Genomic DNA, 18,257 nt, shown 5'->3' with positions numbered 1-18,257 from the left:
CTCCGTACAAGCATGAAAACTGAAGATCGTGGGCGTATTGTTTACCTAGTCAGCTTAGAGTAAGGTACTCTGTACGGAGTACTCCATACTTAGATGGTTAATATTTATTGGTGAACTTAATTACTGGACGAAGCTATGGAGGGGATGCTCAATGACCCACTCCCTGCGATCGGCCCCTTTTGCATTCCCCAATCTAGCTACGTCCAGTTTCACCCGGTTCGCTTCCGGAAACTTCCCACGGCAGGCTTAACCTTTATTGGTGTTGATATACTTTCCCTGACTCTTCTTGGATTGAAGGGCAACATGCCTGCTGGCATGTTCTTGTTTATTGAAACGCGCGACCAACAACTAGGTATGTTTCTAAAGCAGCAAAACACGCTAAACGCTATGAGCCAACATATAGTTGTAACCTACCTAGCTAGACGTTTAGGTAAAGTTTCCAGCTTTGGGACGTTCAACATCCGAAGAAAGCACATAGTATTGTTGGGGGAGCAGATACTCAACTCATCGGTCACAACTTCCATCAACGATACGGGGGAAATTAATTGACCCCGCTCGACTTGAAGAGGCCGCATCGGAATCGCTTAAAGTATTCGTCAATATAATCTGTACAACGTAAAGATTCTCGGGAGTTATAGTCATTCTGATTGGTCCTTGGACATGCGAGCAGGGACCAAGTATCGGGTGTAGTTGAGTTTGTGAAACAATAAAGCTGTCAACATGGACTAACATCCTACAATGTGGAGGGTAACTAGTCAGCGGAAATTGCAGTTTGTAGCACCAGATGTGAGCGGCCAGGTTCCCGGTCCACAAAGAGAACGGTAGAACTTTCGATTCTTGCATGCTCCATTAGAATGGTGCCTTGATCAGCGCTTGAGTGCCTATCCGACCAACTACATGAGTCCTATCTACTCTGTAGCTGCTACGAGTAAACGAGGGTACATGATAGATGGTCAATTTCCATTAAAACATTTCTTCTCTCTGTTTAGGTACAGATTATGACACGAAAGCACAGCATATGCTTCTTAAGAAGCTATTGTTGGGAACACAAATCAATAAGCCTGTCAAGGTACGGAGTAGGTCATTGATTTCTCTACAAACGGTAGGCGGCAACCAGCAATTATCACAGGAGTATCAACTTTCAACGGCTGAGAAAATGATGATTTTCTGTCATTTCTGCTATTGTTCTTTTTCTTCTCCAATTTCGAGAACGCCTCCATGTGAGGATGAAACCAGTTCCAGATCGGAAGTCTCATCTTTGTTCTTGCACACCTGCCACATAAATATCTACTTTCTCATTATAGAAACATAGATGACCGGCTATAGTTACGCTTTCGGCCGTTGGGTATGTATAATACCACACGAGATCCTTGTAAACTTTTCCTTTGATATTCACATTGTAATAATTGGCCTTTCCCTTGTATGGACAATAGGTCTCAGTCTCACTCTTTGTGAGATACTCCCACATCACACTGGTAGGCGATAGGTAATACCGCGGCCTGAGCGACGTCTCAAGAAGGAAAAGAGGATTTGAACAATCGGCCAAGGTCACACCTTCGAGTGTGACCTTGATTCGCCGCGATGAGTTCAATATATCAATACGTTTGAAAGGGTCCTTTGGATGCGTGTAGATACGTACATCCTCTTCAAACCATTGATCTATTGCATTGAAGTCGATTTTGACTAGCTCGTGCAAGGTCCCAGTGTTGAAGATGACAATTCGATCGGTGCTCCGGTCTCCCACCGCAAGTCTTCCTAGGTGTGCTGTACCGTTTTCATTGGAACCATCGATGGGTGCTGTTCTTTCAAGGGATGCACTTGGTGTGAAACTTGCGATGGGCACGTAGTATTGGGGGTAGTATGGATGTTCCCAGACGTGAACTGCGTTTACAGTATCGAAAACAAATTTGCCATTAAAAAGACCGCGTACTCGACGTGGCGTAGATGACTGCCGAAAAGGCCCCTCAGACAGGATCTTCTGAGCTAACTGAACGAGACTGCTACATGGTTAGAGACCTCAAGTGGGCGTCAAGCAGTCGTCGGGCATACTCAGCTGAACTAGACATTGCAGAGACGGGTACGATGCTGAGTGAGCCAAATAATGGGAAAAGAGATGAGTTAGAAGGATAAGTCTCGGCAGCAAATACAAACCCAAAGTAGGAAATTATATGAATAGGTTCGTCAATTATATTAGATGGCTAGATGATGAATCATTGGGGCTGACGTTTGACTTTGCGGGGAAGCACAAGCGAACGTCATCGTGCTTGCTGGTCCTTTGATCACCCCCACTCGGGTCCTATACGCTCCTTTATAGCGCAAAATGACTAGGGATCTATGATTAGTTAAAACGTACAATTTTTGAAGACATTTTCCGGATGGGTATGGCAGGTAAACGCATTTAGGTATTATGACACCTTCATCAAGCATCCAGTCGTGAGTCTAATAATCGTGCACTGGAAATTGAACCATGGATATAAATGAACACACCCCTTTGGTCGCTATTCGGATATGTGTTTATGATACACAATGAGTATTGCCTGCTGACAAAGTGTCATTACCCCCAGGAATACGCGATTTCCGTTGGTGGGCACATAGGGTGACAAATGCCCAAAAAGTGCTTGATTCTGGTGTTGCTAAAGATTTACGAACTAAAATACAATAAGGTTCACTTAATCAATCGGTCAGAGTTTATTTAGTCAAGGCGTTATTCTGACAACGACAGCGCGTTGTAATTATCCACTCCATATCGATCACCGTGAATTCGCCTCTATCGTGAGAGCTTGAAGATTAGAGTATGTTCCAGGGGTGTTTTATGCAAATACTCCGTACATTTATGGTGGCGACGATATATAGGCATACACAGCGCCAAAGAAGGTCTACTGGCACCTTGATAACCGTTCATATAGAAGGCCTTAGAAAATCAGCAGTCAAAAAGCGCTGGAAGAAATCCAATATAACATTGAGTGTCATCAACCTTCGTGGAATCCGAGAAAATTGAGTACATACTAAGTGTATGGTGTTTTTCGGGTATATGGAATGGGACTATTAACATATCACACTCTAAACATGTCTGAATGCTCACTGATAGATCTCGTGTGGAATCGCCGCCTATCCTCAAGAAGTCCTTCTGCGCCACCATGATAACATTCGGTCCCACGCATGGTTTTTTTGACGTGTACTTGTATTGCTTTCAGGTTCAAGTAATATGGAGTTGTGCTGGGGTATTGTAGTTCTCGCAGGCCTTTCCGACGCTTCCAGTCGGTGAAAGTCAAAGTATTGCCAGACCCAAAGGGTCAGACTACTTGTTGTCCAGTGTTTCGTTTTGATATCAACGTGACATATTTCGCAGTAGAACTCTACGAAGCTCTTCCCTGTGTATGAAGGCTGTCTGTCACGTTCCCTGGGCCACGATCGATAAAAATCATCAATGCAGCATTCAAGCTGATCGTTCATTGTTCCATCACCAGGGGTAAAGTCGTCCCCGAACCAAAGGTGGGGGCAGAGGTCCATGTTGGTTGTGCGATATAGTTCTGCCACGTCTGCTATGAATCCTGGTCCTCTAATTTCGGAGAGCCGATGTGATTTTCCTGGTGTATTCTTTTGAATATCGTATTGCGTGAGCATATAAAGACCCTCTCGTCCAACATCAACCGTAATTTGATAGCGAATTTCCGTGAAGGATTTGTGTTTCCCTGAGAAATATGATGGTCCTAGGTCGCGTTCGTCCTGGAGCCGGGCCTGGACATCCCGAAGTGCTCTAGCAAAAGAAGAGTTGCAATGAGGAATACCAGCTATTCGCGCCACACGATCTGCTGCTTTGATTCCGTTGGTAGAATAAACACCGTCGGATTCGTCAAGCTGTACGGAGTGTAGCTTCATGCAGCCACCACATATCACGAGGGAGCCATCATTGACATCTTTCTTCAAACGGCGTAGAAAATACATTTTCTGTGCCAGACTTGACTCGTTCGTCTCCTTTAGTTGCGACAACGCGGCGGGACCGTATGTTGTATATAGAGGACGGCAGGTCAAAGCCAGACTCACTTGAGCATAAAGGGGTAGGAGATCCCAGACTAGAATGAAGACATCCAGAGGGAGGTCGAGTAAGGCGCAAGCCGTCAACATTTTCGAAGGTATTATAAGAACGAAAGAGTCACATAGGCTTTTTATTTACTTCATACATTTGAGGCCTTTTGTATGAACGAGTTGGAGTGATCGGTGCATTGAAGAATAGGGTGCGCCTTGGGAATAGCCTGCGCTAGCTGTTTTAGGTAGGATGGTGATATTTACGACTCTATCATGATCCGCCAGACAACCCAGACAACTCGGCTCAATTGGCAATATAGTTTCAACCTAACAGTTTCTGATTTGCTGGAGAGTTTCGCTGTTTCGGCCTGAAGTCGCGTCACGCCAGCTTGAGGATCCGAACTGCGTTGTTGCCTAACACATCTTGTTCTCCTGTAGGGCTGTCTGCGAAAGAAGCCGAGATTGCAGCGTAATTTGCATTGACACTATGCCATTCTGTGACATCCTCTTCAAGAGGGGGAAAAAAAGGGTGGTCGGTACCTGCGATTGTCAGAACCGCAAACAATAATCACCTGTAATTATTCATACTCACCAAACATCAGTCTGTCAGATCCGGATGCCTGAATAGCTGCCCCTAAGCCAACTTCTGAGTAGATCACAGCATCAAGATAGATATTGGATTTTAAGATGTCCCAAACAGTGCGCCTGCCCTCTGTCTTCCCGTGATTCTTCAAATGACCGTCGTGCTTAATGCAACTTTCGATTCTTCCAGCCAAGAACGGCAGCGTACCCCCAGAATGAGCAAGCAAGACATTCAAGTTGTGAAAACGATCCCAGACGCCGCTCAACAGCATCCTCGTTACCGCAATGGTTGTCTCCAAAGGAAAACCTAATGCCAAAGGTAGAACATGGCCGTACTCGTTGGCTCTAGGCCCATAAACCGACGCAGGGAGACCGTAATGAGGGTGGAGAAAGATGATTTGTTCGTATTTCTCGAGTGCAGCATAGATTGGGTCCAGAGCCGGGTCATCTAATCCATTTCCCAAGCCTGAAGTTCCTATGATTACACCCCGAATGTACTTCAATTTAGACAGTCGCTCAATTTCTTCAACGACAACCTCAGCCGGTGCGGAAAGAGGGAGGGTTCCAAAGGCATATAGCCGTCCAGGGTGCTGAGCACATATGCTGTCGACATCATCATTGATTCGCCTGGCGGCAGCGCCCGCTTCTTCTGCAGGTAGGAAATCGAGCCAAGGATTTGCAAGCGAGATAACGGATATGTCAATCTTATGGGCATCCATGAATGCTATCTTTTGAGCGATATCGTAATATTCAGGGCCAATGGGACGGCCTCTTGAGGTTGAAGGAGTAGAGGGATCATCCTCACCCGGGAGTATAATCAAACGCGAGGAATCCGGGGCGTCTGGAAATGTTCTCACATAGGGTACGGTCGTTCGTGAGCGGAGGAGCTCCATGAAAGTTGGAGGGTAGACATGAGTATGGATGTCAACAACTGTCATACTGGGCTTGGATTGGATTGCAACAGCAACTTGTTATTGGAACGAGCAGTGTAGTTGAAAAGGCCAAAGTCGTGATTTGTGTCAAAGTAGGAGGTACCTAGCTGTAGTATCTTATGTATGGTAATCAGTAGGGAATACCTCCGTACCTAGGTAGTGATAGGTTTGTTTGTAGGCAATAAGTACCTAGGTAGGCAGATACTTGTTATCGTATGGCCCCGCACTTGACGATATCGGGGTTGACCCGATCGGATTAGGAAGGCCGGTTGACAGGTTTGGTTATCTTGTGTACCTAAATTACTCTACAAACCCAAATCCCCGCCAACCTCGACATAACGCACATAGTCATCGAGTACTCCGTACGGAGTTCCCCGTATTTTTGAGTTGTATTCCTAAAGAAAAGAAGACAAATCTTTCCCCGTCTACCCAATTATCGGAGACACGATAAGCAGCTTTTGGATGTAAAGGCAGGATACATGCAGAGACCTGCAGAGCAAAGGCCGACCATGTGTATCTACACTGTCGCACCAATAGTGATTGATTTGGAGCGACCTCTAAGCAGACGGCATATTCTCTATTCTCTACTCTTATAAGGAACAACCCGTTCGTTCTGAGATTTGAGATTTGAGACGACTGTGATTGGCTGGGAAATGTTAGGCTCGAAATGGAAAGCTGATTAAAAGCACAGACCATATTACACGTGAAAGCTATACCTAGACGTGCCAGACCAGGGTGCGCGTCGTGGACGCGACCAACACAATTACTTCTGTCACTTTGATCTCTTGATCTCTCTGCAGCTCTCATCACTGTTGCAACAACAAACCTTTCTCTTATTGCCACTCTCTCAACCCCGGTATCCAAGAGGCAAAGTAGCAGTGACCTAGCGTTTCTTTTACTCCCTTCGACCAGTCTCCCCCAGCGGTTGCCCCCCATGCCATCCGCAACGCCCGTGAAGCGTGTGCTCACGGAGAGCACGAATGCACGTAACAGCATTCAATCTCCTCGTTCTGCGAAGAAATTGAAACTCGATAATACCACACATCAAAATGGACGCCCTCTAATCAAGAGCGTCAATGGCTCGTTCAATTCAAGTCAGCCAAAGAGCAAGTTTGAGGAGGAGGTTTTGGAGAAGTTGACACAAAGCATGGAAACCCTGAAAGAGAACAGCACCGAAAAGGATCAGCAATGGGGAAGACCCCATCTCGATGAGGTGGATGAGCTTGCACAAAACATCTGTTTCCAGCAGATCGATGCCGAGGAAGGTGTGCTAAACGGTGGCAAGGCTACAGTCAAACTCTTTGGCATCACAGAGGTAGGATCTCTGGAAATTTCTGGGGTGTGATTGTATGAGCTAACGTATTTACCATTTAGGCTGGTCATTCTGTCCTCCTTCACGTTACCCACTTTCTACACTATTTTTACGTTCAAGCCCCCCTCAACTTCCAGAAATCGGATTGCGATGCCTTCAAAATATTTCTCGAGCACGAGGCCCAGAAAACCGGCAACGTCCATTCCGCTATCATACATTCGGTACAAATGACAATGAAAGAGAACATGTTTGGCTTCCAAGGAAACCAGCAGAGCCCATACCTCAAGATTTCAGTCACCGACCCCAGATACATTGCTCGTGTGCGAAGATTAGTACAAGACGGTGGTGCGAACTGGAAATCTATGTGGAAATCGCCAGACGGAAAACTACTGACATTCGATAACATTCAGTACGTGCTACGGTTCATGATTGATACGCACATATCGGGCATGTCATGGGTCGAAGCTCCGGCTGGAAAATACAAATTGATAAATCCCCGCGAACGCCATTCCAACTGCCAGATCGAAGCTCAAATACATTATGCCGACCTGATTGCCCATTCCGCAGAGGGAGAGTGGGCTAAGATGGCACCTCTCCGCGTGCTTTCGTTCGATATCGAATGCGCTGGCCGTAAAGGTATCTTTCCAGAGGCGGACGTCGACCCAGTCATTCAAATTGCCAGCATTGTTACGAGATACGGAGAAGACAAGCCATTCGTTCGAAATGTTTTCTGTATGGATACATGCAGCCAGATTGTGGCAACGCAAATCTTTTCGTTCGACCGGGAGGACCAAATGCTTCTCAAATGGCGCGACTTTGTTGAAGAAGTTGATCCAGATGTCATCATTGGCTACAATATTTCGAATTTCGACTTCCCCTACCTATTGGATCGTGCGAAACACCTGAAGGCAGGGAAATTTCCGTTCCTATCACGACTCAGAAATGTGCAGTCCCGCGCTGAGTCCACCAACTTCAGCAGTAAACAAATGGGCAATCGAGATACTAAATCGACAAACACCAACGGACGTATACAGCTCGATCTACTTCAAGTCGTCCAGCGCGATTACCAATTGAGGAGTTATACTCTCAACGCTGTCTGCGCTCATTTCTTAAAAGAGCAAAAGGAAGACGTCCACCACAGCATGATCACCGAGCTGTATAACGGTGATGCCAATTCCCGACGAAGACTGGCGGTCTATTGCTTGAAAGACGCATATCTTCCACAGCGTCTTCTGGACAAATTGATGAGTTTGGTCAACCTTACCGAGATGGCAAGAGTCACGGGGGTTCCCTTCAATCTGCTACTTTCTCGTGGCCAACAAGTCAAGTTTCTGAGCCAGCTCTTCCGTAAATGCTTGGAACAATCTCTTGTCGTCCCAGATCTCAGCAACCCGGCTGGTGCAGGAGACGGTGATCAATATGAGGGCGCCACTGTCATTGAGCCCAAACGAGGGTACTACGACTGCCCTGTAGCAACCCTTGATTTTGCTTCTCTATATCCCAGTATCATGCAAGCGCACAACCTTTGCTACACCACGCTCCTCAATAAGCAGATGATTGACAGCCACAAGATGATCAAGGATGAAGATTACATCGTTACACCCCATGGCGATGCCTTTTGCACGACCAAAGTTCGAAAGGGCCTCCTTTCTCAAATTCTGGAGGAGCTTTTGGGCGCTCGAAAGAGGGCAAAGAAAGAAATGGCTGTCGAGACCAATCCATTCCGCAAAGCTATCCTGAATGGTCGTCAGTTGGCTTTGAAGATTAGTGCAAATTCAGTATATGGTCTCACGGGTGCTACGGTGGGAAAACTGCCATGCCTTGCCATTGCCAGTAGCACTACTAGTTACGGGCGTCAAATGATCGAGAAGACCAAGCATGAAGTTGAAGCGAAGTACACGATTGCAAATGGATACGAGCATGACGCAGAGGTAATCTATGGTGATACGGATTCTGTGATGGTCAAATTCGGCACCACAGAGCTAGCAAAAGCTATGGAGCTTGGCCAAGAAGCAGCCGATTACGTCTCTTCGAAGTTCATCAAACCTATCAAGCTTGAATTCGAGAAGGTCTACTTCCCCTATCTACTCATCAACAAGAAACGTTACGCTGGACTATACTACACCAACCCCAACAAGTGGGACAAGATGGACACCAAGGGCATCGAGACCGTTCGCCGTGACAATTGTCGCCTTGTGCAATCTGTCATTGAAACATGCCTTCGCATGCTACTTATCGAGAGAGACAGGGAGGGGGCTCAAGAGTAAGTAACAGAGTCGTTCCATGTGATGATCTTCGCTAAGTAGCACCAGGTTCGTCAAAGAGACAATATCGGATCTGCTTCAAAATAAGATTGATATGTCCAACCTTGTGATCACCAAAGCCCTTACAAAGCAGGAAGACAAGGAGGGCAACGGTGGATACACTGCCAAACAGGCTCATGTAGAGCTCGCTGAGCGTATGAAGAAACGCGATGCAGGCTCTGCTCCTGCCCTCGGAGACCGTGTGGCATACGTTATGGTGAAGGGTGCCACTGGCGCCAAAAATTACGAGAAGTCCGAAGATCCCATATATGTATTGGAGAACAACATCCCAATCGACACCCGGTATTACCTTGACAATCAATTGGCAAAACCGCTAGGACGCATCTTCGAACCCATCTTGGGTGAAAAGAAAGCAAATCAGCTGCTCACTGGCGAACACACACGTTCTATCTCAGTAGCTGCACCAACAATGGGTGGTCTGATGAAATTCGCAAAGAAAACGCAGACATGCATGGGTTGCAAGAAACCCCTGGTCAATGCGACCGAGAAGGACGGCGCTGTTTGTGAGAACTGCAGACCACGTATTGGGGAGCTTTACCAAAAGACGTTGACGAAAGTCAGTGAGCTGGAAGTGCGGTTCGCCAGATTGTGGACACAGTGTCAAAGGTGTCAAGGCAGCATCCACTGTGAGGTAATTTGCTCGAGTAGAGATTGTCCAATCTTCTACATGCGAATGAAAGCAAGGAAGGATGTTGAGGATGCCGGGAAGGAGCTGGTGAGGTTTGACAAGGACGCAGCGCTTTGGTAAACGTGATACCACTGGACTGGTATAGGCGCAAATTGATGGCGTTGAGATATGTTTTTCTCCCCGCTGAGCATACCCATAAGAAAGAACAATACACGTGAAATAATTTATGAATATGGAAGTCTGTATGCCACTCTCAATTGGAACAGGTCAAGACGTTGGCATTGTTGAATGAATACATACATACATAGGCAGAGAGCGGGACCGCCTACCATCGGCCTTAGTTTTGCGCGATGTCGGAAGGCCTAGCATCACAAGGTGCAGGCAAGCTTACGTTCAACTCTGTATGATACTTATCAGATCCCGTCGGATAACAATACCGCTTTTCGGAGCAAGAGCCTATTGCTGTTCACTGAACGAGCAAGTTCTTCCGGGCTATATATACGCTCACATTCGAACGCTTCTACGAAATCTATCGCAGGCTGCATTATCGGAAAGGGTATAGTAGTGTTGCGCAACAGCCACCAAGCACAATTTGGGGACAAAAACCTAATACAAAAAGAAGAATCCCTGTGGACGTTAACATGAGTTTTTCGGTTATCTCCAACACGGCGGTCAAATCACTGCTCTCTGGCCTGACCCGTACCGACGTCCTCGCCATTCAGAGCACATTGAATAGGACATTTGTCGAATACTCTGTCAACAACGAAGCTGCCTATCAGCCGCATCGAGCATCTGTAACACGTCCGGATGGATCCACAACTCTTTTCATGCCTGCGACTTCAAGCACATCTGTCGGCAGTAAGATCATTGGCATCCCGCCAGCTACCGCCAAAGGCAAAACGCTGGCTGGTGTCTTAGTACTTTGCGACACGGAAGGAAATCCGAGAGGAATTCTGAATGCCTCAGAGGTTACAGGATTCCGTACAGCCCTGGGCTCCATGACATTACTCCCGCGACGAGAACGCGTGAGTAATGTGGTTGTCTTTGGTGCCGGCAAACAGGCATTTTGGCACGCTAGGTTGGCGCTTCTACTTCGCGGATCCGATGTCAAGAGCATGACCGTTGTAAACCGTTCCGCGCAACGATCAGAAGAGCTCGTTGAGCAGTTGAGGCCCTTCACCTCGGAGGTGGGAGCTAGCCTTGCGGCTTTGAATGCTTCTGATCAGGGGTATGACAGGAGCCTGAAAGAGCTTGTAGGAGCGGCGGATGTCATATTCTGCACTACGCCTGCTACCTCGCCGTTATTCCCAGCGTCATACCTTGATCAAGCCGTGGAAAGAGGCGAGGGACCATACATAGGAGCAATCGGTTCTTATAAGCCGGAGATGAAGGAACTAGACCCCGGACTGTTCCAGAATGTCGTGACATCCAAGACCGGTTGTCATCCCAAGGGAGGCTCCGGGGGTGTTATAGTAGTGGATACCAAGGAGGGTGCCTTCCAGGAAGCTGGTGAGATTATTCAAGGAAAGATACCTTCAGAGAATATCGTAGAGATTGGCGAGTTGTTACACATTCAGAAGAATAAAGAGGCCCAGGATCCATCATTGGACAGGTGGTTGACGAATGGATTCATCATTTATAAGAGTGTTGGAATGGGTGTAATGGATCTGGCCATTGGCGAAGCATTGGTCAACTTGGCGCAGCAGAAGGGTGTCGGTGAGTCGCTTCCCGCATTATAAAAAGAAAAATGAGCAGGCAACCTCGTATAAAGGTGTCAAACTATTTTGAAGAAATCAAATGCCACGATTGAAAAAACTTGTACGGAGTAGTGTGAAGTTTAAAAATGTAATTAATGGTTGAAACCCTACCACCTACCTAACTGTATCTCAATGCGACCCTAGTCTCATCGTATCTTATCTTATCTCATTACTTCATCTTATCTGATCGCCCAACAAGTTGGTAATGGCACATGACCCGGCCAGACCCTTTTTCCATTCTTACCACGTACCAGGAATAACTGTGTAGGCTGACGACTCAAGAACAGGTCACAGAGCATGAGAGTCACCCCTCAGACATAACAACCCATGTCTCTCATGCAAACGTCTGGCAGCCTGTTTCCCATGACTCCTGCTATAATCGTTTGACTGGACTGGGCCCCTCCCCTGTCATGGCAGCATGGCTAGGTTAGGTGCACACGGCACCAGGAACTATGGCATCATCAAGCTAACGCAAGCGATCATCCACCCCAAGCTTTACTCTGAGGAGCATGGGACTTTCACAAACACAACCAAACCGCTCCGCCGCGTGCTTGACAGCGGGCAGCCACGAGGCTTTCCATCCAGTCACTAGGCTGCACTCGCCCTTGGTCTCGTGAAGCAAATCGTCCAGAGTCCAGACAGGCTGCGAGAAACGGAGTGCGATAAAGTCCGCTGCCTGGCATGAAAACTTGCTCTTAAGCCACTCACTTCCCACACCCACTGTTTCGCATACTGTTCACTCCACTTCCCCACGCGTTGCTTTCTGAGTTCTTGCTTGAGCAGGCCAACCCTCCACAGATCTACGTCCACTCTGCTGTGTAAAGGTCAATACTCTTTCATTCAGATTTAGTAGTCTATCATGTCAGAACAACCATCCCAGACCATACTCTCTGGAGAGATCAACACGGCGACAAGGTAAACATTCACTACTCACTTTGTTGTTCTGATCCCTCTTCTCTTTGAATTTCCTAACAAAGGTGAAAGGTCTCTCCATACCACTCTCAATCGTCTCATAACCTCGCGGCTACCTCTTGCCCTACCACCGCACGCCTCAGATCCAAGCCTCTACGCTACTGGCCTTCTCCATTTCGCCCATGTCTTCTTCACCTTTGAATCGCTCTGGGCCGATCTGACGCAGGCACCATCCGATGATCCCACATCACCTCTACTGTCCTTCCTGCTTGTAAATCCATACGATAGCCCAGAACTTTTCAGCACGCCACCCTCTGCCGAGATGCTCCAGTTTTTAACAACATTACGACCGAAAGGCCTGGCGAGGTCAGCGCGCCTCAAGAACGACCTGGGGTTTTTGACCGCATTACATCCTACCGACTTGAGCGTTTTGTTGGCACAATACCCGGGAGAGAAGGTGGAGGAGTACTGCGCGCACATTCGCAAGGCCGTGAGACACAAGCCACACGTCCTCGTTGCGTACGCCTGGTGTTACTACATGGCGGTTTTCTCTGGCGGACGATGGATACGAGCTCAACTCGTAGCTGGCGGGGACGACTTTTGGCAAAGACCAACGAGCGATGACAACAGTGCTGGCGGGGACGAGGTAGCTCCACTATCGGAGCGTGGACTCTCGCTTTGGTACTTCGATGGGCCCCACGATGGCGAGAACATCAAGTCTGATTTCAAGGATCGGCTGGCCGCGGCAGAGGAACTCTTCTCACCGAGCGAACGTATTGATGTAATTGAAGAAGCAAAAACCATCTTCGCTCTCAGTGCTAGTCTCGTCGACGAGCTCGACGCCAAGGCAGGCACCCAGCTTCAGAATCTGCCGCATGAGGCACATTCGAAAAAGCAAGATACGAAACATACATTCGAAGCGGGAAGTCAGAAGTCAAGCTTGAAAGTCACTAAAGCATCTGATCTACAGACATGGTTGAAGAGGCCTGAGGTCACGGGTGCAGTCGTTGCCTTGGGCTGTTTAGCATGTGTAGCAATTCTGCGAATAGTTGGATAGTGGAACTTTTATGGGTTTGGACGTCATCGGAGTATGTTTGCATGTATCACAGCAGCATCACTTTTCCGAGCCGGGAGTTATCGGTGTTACTGTTTATTGAAAGATACCCACCTACAGTTAGCTAAATCACCTAAAGACTTTTGTAGTCGCATTTGTAATGAACCTCACAGTTGAGACCAACAATCATGCTATGTAAATGCAGAAAAACAAAGCTAAATATTGAAGAAGGTTGCTACCCTTTGAAACCAGGCACATGGGAATAAAGTTGACTCGACATACACAGTGCACGTGCGATAACCCACGTGGGGAACAATGGTTACATGATCGGCGGCTAATTACGGCGACACAGTCATGCCATAAGCGCAGTCGCAACGTCAACGTGGAGGTAGACATCGACGTTTCAAGTTCGGGGATATCGCTCGCTCGGACTATCGCTCACTCGAACCTTCTGCCCAGCTCAAGTGCCGGTTCTGAAAACGCAGTATTCACAGGGATCGCTGCCTTCACTACAGACGTAATTCTTGCCGCGCAAGATGTCCACTCGGGGACAATTCAACACCAAGAACCCAACGATCAAGCGCATCTGTACGTTGACACCGACACCAATCGCGAGTTGATGAAATACTTACTCGCAGTGACAGTAAAAGAAGCTTCAGAGCTCGCCTCAAACGCCTCACCAGATTATCATGCTGAACCGCTCGAGGACAACCTCTTTGAATGGCATTTCACGTTGAAAGGGCCTCCGGAACCTTCGCCCTACGATGGCGGCATTTACCACGGCCGTATAGTGCTACCAGCAGCCTACCCTCTCCGACCACCGTCGTTCCGCTTTCTCACGCCCACGGGACGTTTTGAAGTTAATCGCGAGATCTGTTTATCGATATCGGGACACCACGAGGAGACATGGCAACCTGCGTGGGGCATACGTACGGCGCTAGTGGCTATTCGGAGTTTTATGGATACGGACGCAAAGGGTCAACTCGGTGGTATCGACTGCGGCGCATCGGTTAGGAAGAAGATGGCGGCAGAGAGCGGTCCATTCCGATGTGGGGCGTGTGGAAGGTCCAACAGCGAGATCATGGCCGAACGGGAAGAAGCCGCAAAGCTATACGAAGCCACATCGGGGAAACACAAGGAAGAGGATGTACCTGAAGAGCTACGGCTTGCATATAGGGACGAGTTGGGCAACAGCAAGAGTGACCCGCAGTCAACCGGTGCGGCAGTGGCCACGAGCTCGAATTCGATAGATTCAGAAGGCCAGGTCAACGCCGATAGTTCGTCTCAACCACGACCCGCGACAGTACAAGCAAAGGAACAGCCCGTGAGAACAGCGGCTTCTACCTCAAGAGCGCCTCGTCCGACTCGGACGACGCAGACTTCACGAGTTCGACGGGGCCAATCGCAAGCTTTCCGGCGGGATGCGGACCATGGTCTTGCCTGGATCGACGCATGTATATATGGCGTTGTGGCCGCATTGCTGTTTATGGTATTACGAAGATTTGTTTAACCCAGAACTTCGGGGTCTGCCTGGTAGTTTCTGAATGTAAGGGGGATATCATGAGTTCTTTAGCGCCTGAATAGGAGTTTGGGAAAGGCGTTCTATTGCGATAGCTGTGGGTTTTCTTATTCTCTCCCTTCACTAGAAAGCATGTAGCGCTTGAATCGTCGCGAGATACCTACGATATGTTTGGTTGGTATTCACTCCTTGAGTATATGAGGATTTTGTCCTTCTTTGGCTTGGTGATAATAAAGAATGGTACTCAACGTGCATGGTAAATAAAAAGGTTGTCGCTCAGGACTATCAGTACCAAGAGACAGTATGAAGTAATAATCAAGGCAAGGAGACTGTCCCAATGCTTACTACGTATCCGGCATTTTCCCCTTTCTTCACGGCAATTCCCAAAACAAGATAGGGTGCCATTATCCGAGCCAGGCCAGAAAGAGAGACAGCCCTTAGCCTATGATCCATCATGCAGTGGACCTACGAGTAACATACTGCGTACTGTATGTACGGAGTAGAGTCCGTATGTACATACGAGGTACGCTGGAGTCAGAATAACTAATTACTAGGTCAGTTGATTTCTGTACCTCCCCCAATGAGACCCCTACACGGTACAATTACCGCGTACAATCAAAATCAATACACACATAAGTTCAATTCTCCGTACACCATAACCTACCACAGTACCTTCATATGGCATATGGGCTCCGTATACTGCAGTCCATCAGCCCCCGAAAACCCGTTCCAGGATGTGCGGTCTCCCATACTGGAATGTACGCCACCAATCCCTCCTGTCTAATTTCTTATTAGCTAGGCCGCTAACCTACAATGGCATCGCTCACCCGCCGCCGCGAAACCTCAGGCAGGGCTGCTGCTGCTGTCTTCTGCTGAACCATTCACTACACGCTACCCTTACCCTTACCCTTACTCTACTACAACCGTCGCCTCCACCAACAATTCGTTACCTCCGTGTACCAACCCTCGCCGCACTGCTCCTTTGAGTGCTGCTGCCATTACAATTACCATCAACACCATCCGTCACTTCCAATCCCGATTACCCCTACCTTCGAATATACACACGGCGATGTTCAACCCCTCCCCAGTCCATACCTGTTGAAACCATCTCTCCGAGGATCCACTCCTGACACTCTCCAGCCATCGACTTCGTTCTTCGCCTTTTTGCAGGGCCTCGCGCTCTTTTTCTCTTCACTTCCCATCCCCCTCCCCCAGAGTCATGCTGCGGCTCATCCTCCTGCGGCTCTCGAGGAGACCGTGGAAATTCCTTTTCCCCGTCCTCCTTTTGTTCTTTTTCGCTCTCCACCTCTCCCGATCGCGGCAACCTCAGCAGCCATCCGCCGTATACTACAAAACCAAGACGAAGAGCTATTTCCCGCCCCAGAAGCACAAGGGCTCCAACTTCTGCGACAATTTCCCAACAGATCAGCTTCAGGATGTGCAGATCGTGCTCAAGACTGGTGCCGGTGATGCAGAGAGGAATAAAGCCCACCTGGCTACCGTTTCGTCCTGCATAACGAATCTCATCATCGTCTCCGACCACGAGGAGAAAGTTGGTGACCGACAGATCATCGACATCCTCGCCGAATTGCCTGCCTCATACACCATTAATAACACCGACTTCCAATCGTATGCGGAACACAGAAAGGCATCGGCCGAAGGCGAGAAAATCAAATACTCCGCCGCGGGATGGAAGTTAGACCGATTCAAGTTCTTGCCTATGGTGGACAAAGCCTACGAGGTCAACCCTAAGGCTAAATGGTATGTCTTCGTGGAGTCCGACGTATACTTTTTCTGGGATACCCTGTTCCGATTGTTGGACCAGCACGACCACACTGAGCCTCACTACATGGGATCGCCCGTGGCCGGCTCCAATGACCGCTACTTCGCCTATGGCGGCGCTGGCTTTGTACTGTCATCCGGGCTCATGAAACGGCTCCTTCCACCAAAGCCCAGCGGTGGTGTTGAGAAACTCAGTCATCGCTACGAGCAGTGGGTCAAAGAGGACAGGTGCGGAGATGCCGTACTTGCATATGCCATTCTCAACTCCACTGGCACCAGGCTTGAGGCCCTCTACCCAACATTCTCTGGCGATGAACTCAAACACCTCAAGATTGACCGAGACAGGTGGTGTGTGCCATTACTGTCCGTTCACCGCTTGAATCCCGAACAAATGGAATCACTCTGGAACTGGGAGCGTACGCGCCCTTACAATCCGGTATGTTCAGTGTAATTTCATCCCTCCGTGTGGTCACTTTGACTAATTTTTTCAATGCACAGAAACCCCTCGTATTTTCGTCTCTCTTAGCCTATACGCACGGTTTCCTTCGCGATGGCCCCTCGCGCGAGTTCTGGGACAACCTCTCTGAAGCACCCGTTCCCAACGATCGACCCGCACACAAGAACGCTGGGTCATGTGGGTCAGAGTGCGAAAATGACCCCCACTGTCTCCAATGGTCCTACTCGCAGACCGTCTGTCGTTTCGCAAATTACATCAAGCTCGGAAACGCCGTTGACCGTGAGAACGGCGGACAGGGTGAATTCACTTGTGGCTGGGCGTTGGGAAAGATGGCGGAATTGGGCTTCAAGGTGGACGAGGAGAGCGACATCAATGACACGTGCCAGGAGGCGACGTGGTTGACGCCGCAGGTACGGTGATAAATATATGACATGGGTCAAAGGACGATGATGAAGAACAGCAATGTGTCTGCGCGATTTTTGAAGCCAGATAAAAGGCGGCGTTATGCCTGGATCTATATCATGTACACCGGCGTTCTTGGATACAACGTTTTCGTTTCGTTATTGTCTCTGTTGGATTCCCTTCATGTGTGTATTTTTTGGGATTCGACCATCCACGAAGGCAGAGCGAGAGAGCGAGAGAGCGAAAGATTATAGAGTGGAAAGCCAGGCATGGGCGTGTCCAACTCTCCAGAGGCATGGGAATGGGTAGGACTCGTGTGTATTTCTTACCTACGCACCTTGATTAAGAGCGTGGTCGGGCGTGCATTGCATATCATTTCGCAGAATACTTCCAAATCTTAATACAATAACACGCACATCTTCTCTAGAGGATTTAGGAGCAAGATGGCCTTGTACTGTATGTTAGAGTCTTGCTATTTCTTTGTGACCTGTAGATTGTCAATAGAAGCACTCATATAATAATCGTACGAACCATGTTCGTTCAACTATTGCGGTCTTGTGATAGCATGTC

General features: G+C 48.3%; 8 protein-coding genes across 8 annotated transcripts; 5 read left to right on the top strand and 3 right to left on the bottom strand.

Annotated features, from left to right (window-relative positions):
• Positions 1 to 1,172: 1,172 nt before the first annotated feature.
• On the bottom strand, positions 1,173 to 2,191 carry BU24DRAFT_371617 (DUF427-domain-containing protein). Its single transcript, XM_033524468.1, has 2 exons — positions 2,050 to 2,191; positions 1,173 to 1,997 (listed from the first exon to the last, which is right to left on the bottom strand). The coding sequence occupies exons 1-2, from the start codon at positions 2,064 to 2,066 to the stop codon at positions 1,253 to 1,255; spliced, it is 762 nt and encodes a 253-aa protein (XP_033383170.1). The 5' UTR covers positions 2,067 to 2,191; the 3' UTR covers positions 1,173 to 1,252.
• An 833-nt stretch (positions 2,192 to 3,024) lies between these two features.
• BU24DRAFT_222665 (uncharacterized protein) lies at positions 3,025 to 4,156 on the bottom strand. Its single transcript, XM_033522077.1, has one exon. It carries the CDS (start codon positions 4,123 to 4,125, stop codon positions 3,115 to 3,117), a length of 1,011 nt encoding a protein of 336 aa, XP_033383169.1. The 5' UTR covers positions 4,126 to 4,156; the 3' UTR covers positions 3,025 to 3,114.
• Positions 4,157 to 4,405: 249 nt separating this feature from the next.
• BU24DRAFT_348835 (uracil-5-carboxylate decarboxylase) lies at positions 4,406 to 5,546 on the bottom strand (the record flags this gene model as incomplete). The annotated part of the gene is made up of 2 exons (XM_033523581.1): positions 4,406 to 4,566; positions 4,619 to 5,546. 2 exons carry the CDS (start codon positions 5,544 to 5,546, stop codon positions 4,406 to 4,408), a joined length of 1,089 nt encoding a protein of 362 aa, XP_033383168.1.
• A 753-nt stretch (positions 5,547 to 6,299) lies between these two features.
• BU24DRAFT_423744 (uncharacterized protein) lies at positions 6,300 to 10,146 on the top strand. The gene is made up of 3 exons (XM_033528329.1): positions 6,300 to 6,855; positions 6,915 to 9,115; positions 9,165 to 10,146. Exons 1-3 carry the CDS (start codon positions 6,475 to 6,477, stop codon positions 9,922 to 9,924), a joined length of 3,342 nt encoding a protein of 1,113 aa, XP_033383167.1. The 5' UTR covers positions 6,300 to 6,474; the 3' UTR covers positions 9,925 to 10,146.
• A 60-nt stretch (positions 10,147 to 10,206) lies between these two features.
• On the top strand, positions 10,207 to 11,630 carry BU24DRAFT_423743 (shikimate/quinate 5-dehydrogenase). The gene has a single exon (XM_033528328.1). The coding sequence runs from the start codon at positions 10,446 to 10,448 to the stop codon at positions 11,541 to 11,543; it is 1,098 nt and encodes a 365-aa protein (XP_033383166.1). The 5' UTR covers positions 10,207 to 10,445; the 3' UTR covers positions 11,544 to 11,630.
• Positions 11,631 to 12,287: 657 nt separating this feature from the next.
• On the top strand, positions 12,288 to 13,893 carry BU24DRAFT_222595 (heme oxygenase-like protein). The gene is made up of 4 exons (XM_033522076.1): positions 12,288 to 12,476; positions 12,546 to 13,646; positions 13,701 to 13,758; positions 13,814 to 13,893. Exons 1-2 carry the CDS (start codon positions 12,421 to 12,423, stop codon positions 13,528 to 13,530), a joined length of 1,041 nt encoding a protein of 346 aa, XP_033383165.1. The 5' UTR covers positions 12,288 to 12,420; the 3' UTR covers positions 13,531 to 13,646; positions 13,701 to 13,758; positions 13,814 to 13,893.
• BU24DRAFT_393007 (UBC-like protein) lies at positions 13,883 to 15,382 on the top strand. Its single transcript, XM_033525183.1, has 2 exons — positions 13,883 to 14,115; positions 14,172 to 15,382. Exons 1-2 carry the CDS (start codon positions 14,064 to 14,066, stop codon positions 15,035 to 15,037), a joined length of 918 nt encoding a protein of 305 aa, XP_033383164.1. The 5' UTR covers positions 13,883 to 14,063; the 3' UTR covers positions 15,038 to 15,382.
• A 767-nt stretch (positions 15,383 to 16,149) lies between these two features.
• BU24DRAFT_222577 (glycosyltransferase family 31 protein) lies at positions 16,150 to 17,754 on the top strand. The gene is made up of 2 exons (XM_033522075.1): positions 16,150 to 17,264; positions 17,327 to 17,754. The coding sequence occupies exons 1-2, from the start codon at positions 16,266 to 16,268 to the stop codon at positions 17,702 to 17,704; spliced, it is 1,377 nt and encodes a 458-aa protein (XP_033383163.1). The 5' UTR covers positions 16,150 to 16,265; the 3' UTR covers positions 17,705 to 17,754.
• Positions 17,755 to 18,257: the final 503 nt, after the last annotated feature.

The sequence above is a fragment of the Aaosphaeria arxii genome (assembly GCF_010015735.1).
Source record: "Aaosphaeria arxii CBS 175.79 unplaced genomic scaffold BU24scaffold_5, whole genome shotgun sequence".
Lineage (NCBI taxonomy): Eukaryota > Fungi > Ascomycota > Dothideomycetes > Pleosporales > Aaosphaeria > Aaosphaeria arxii.
The sequence above is the reverse complement of the archived record's forward strand: the minus strand, read 5'-3'. Positions and strand labels throughout refer to the sequence as shown.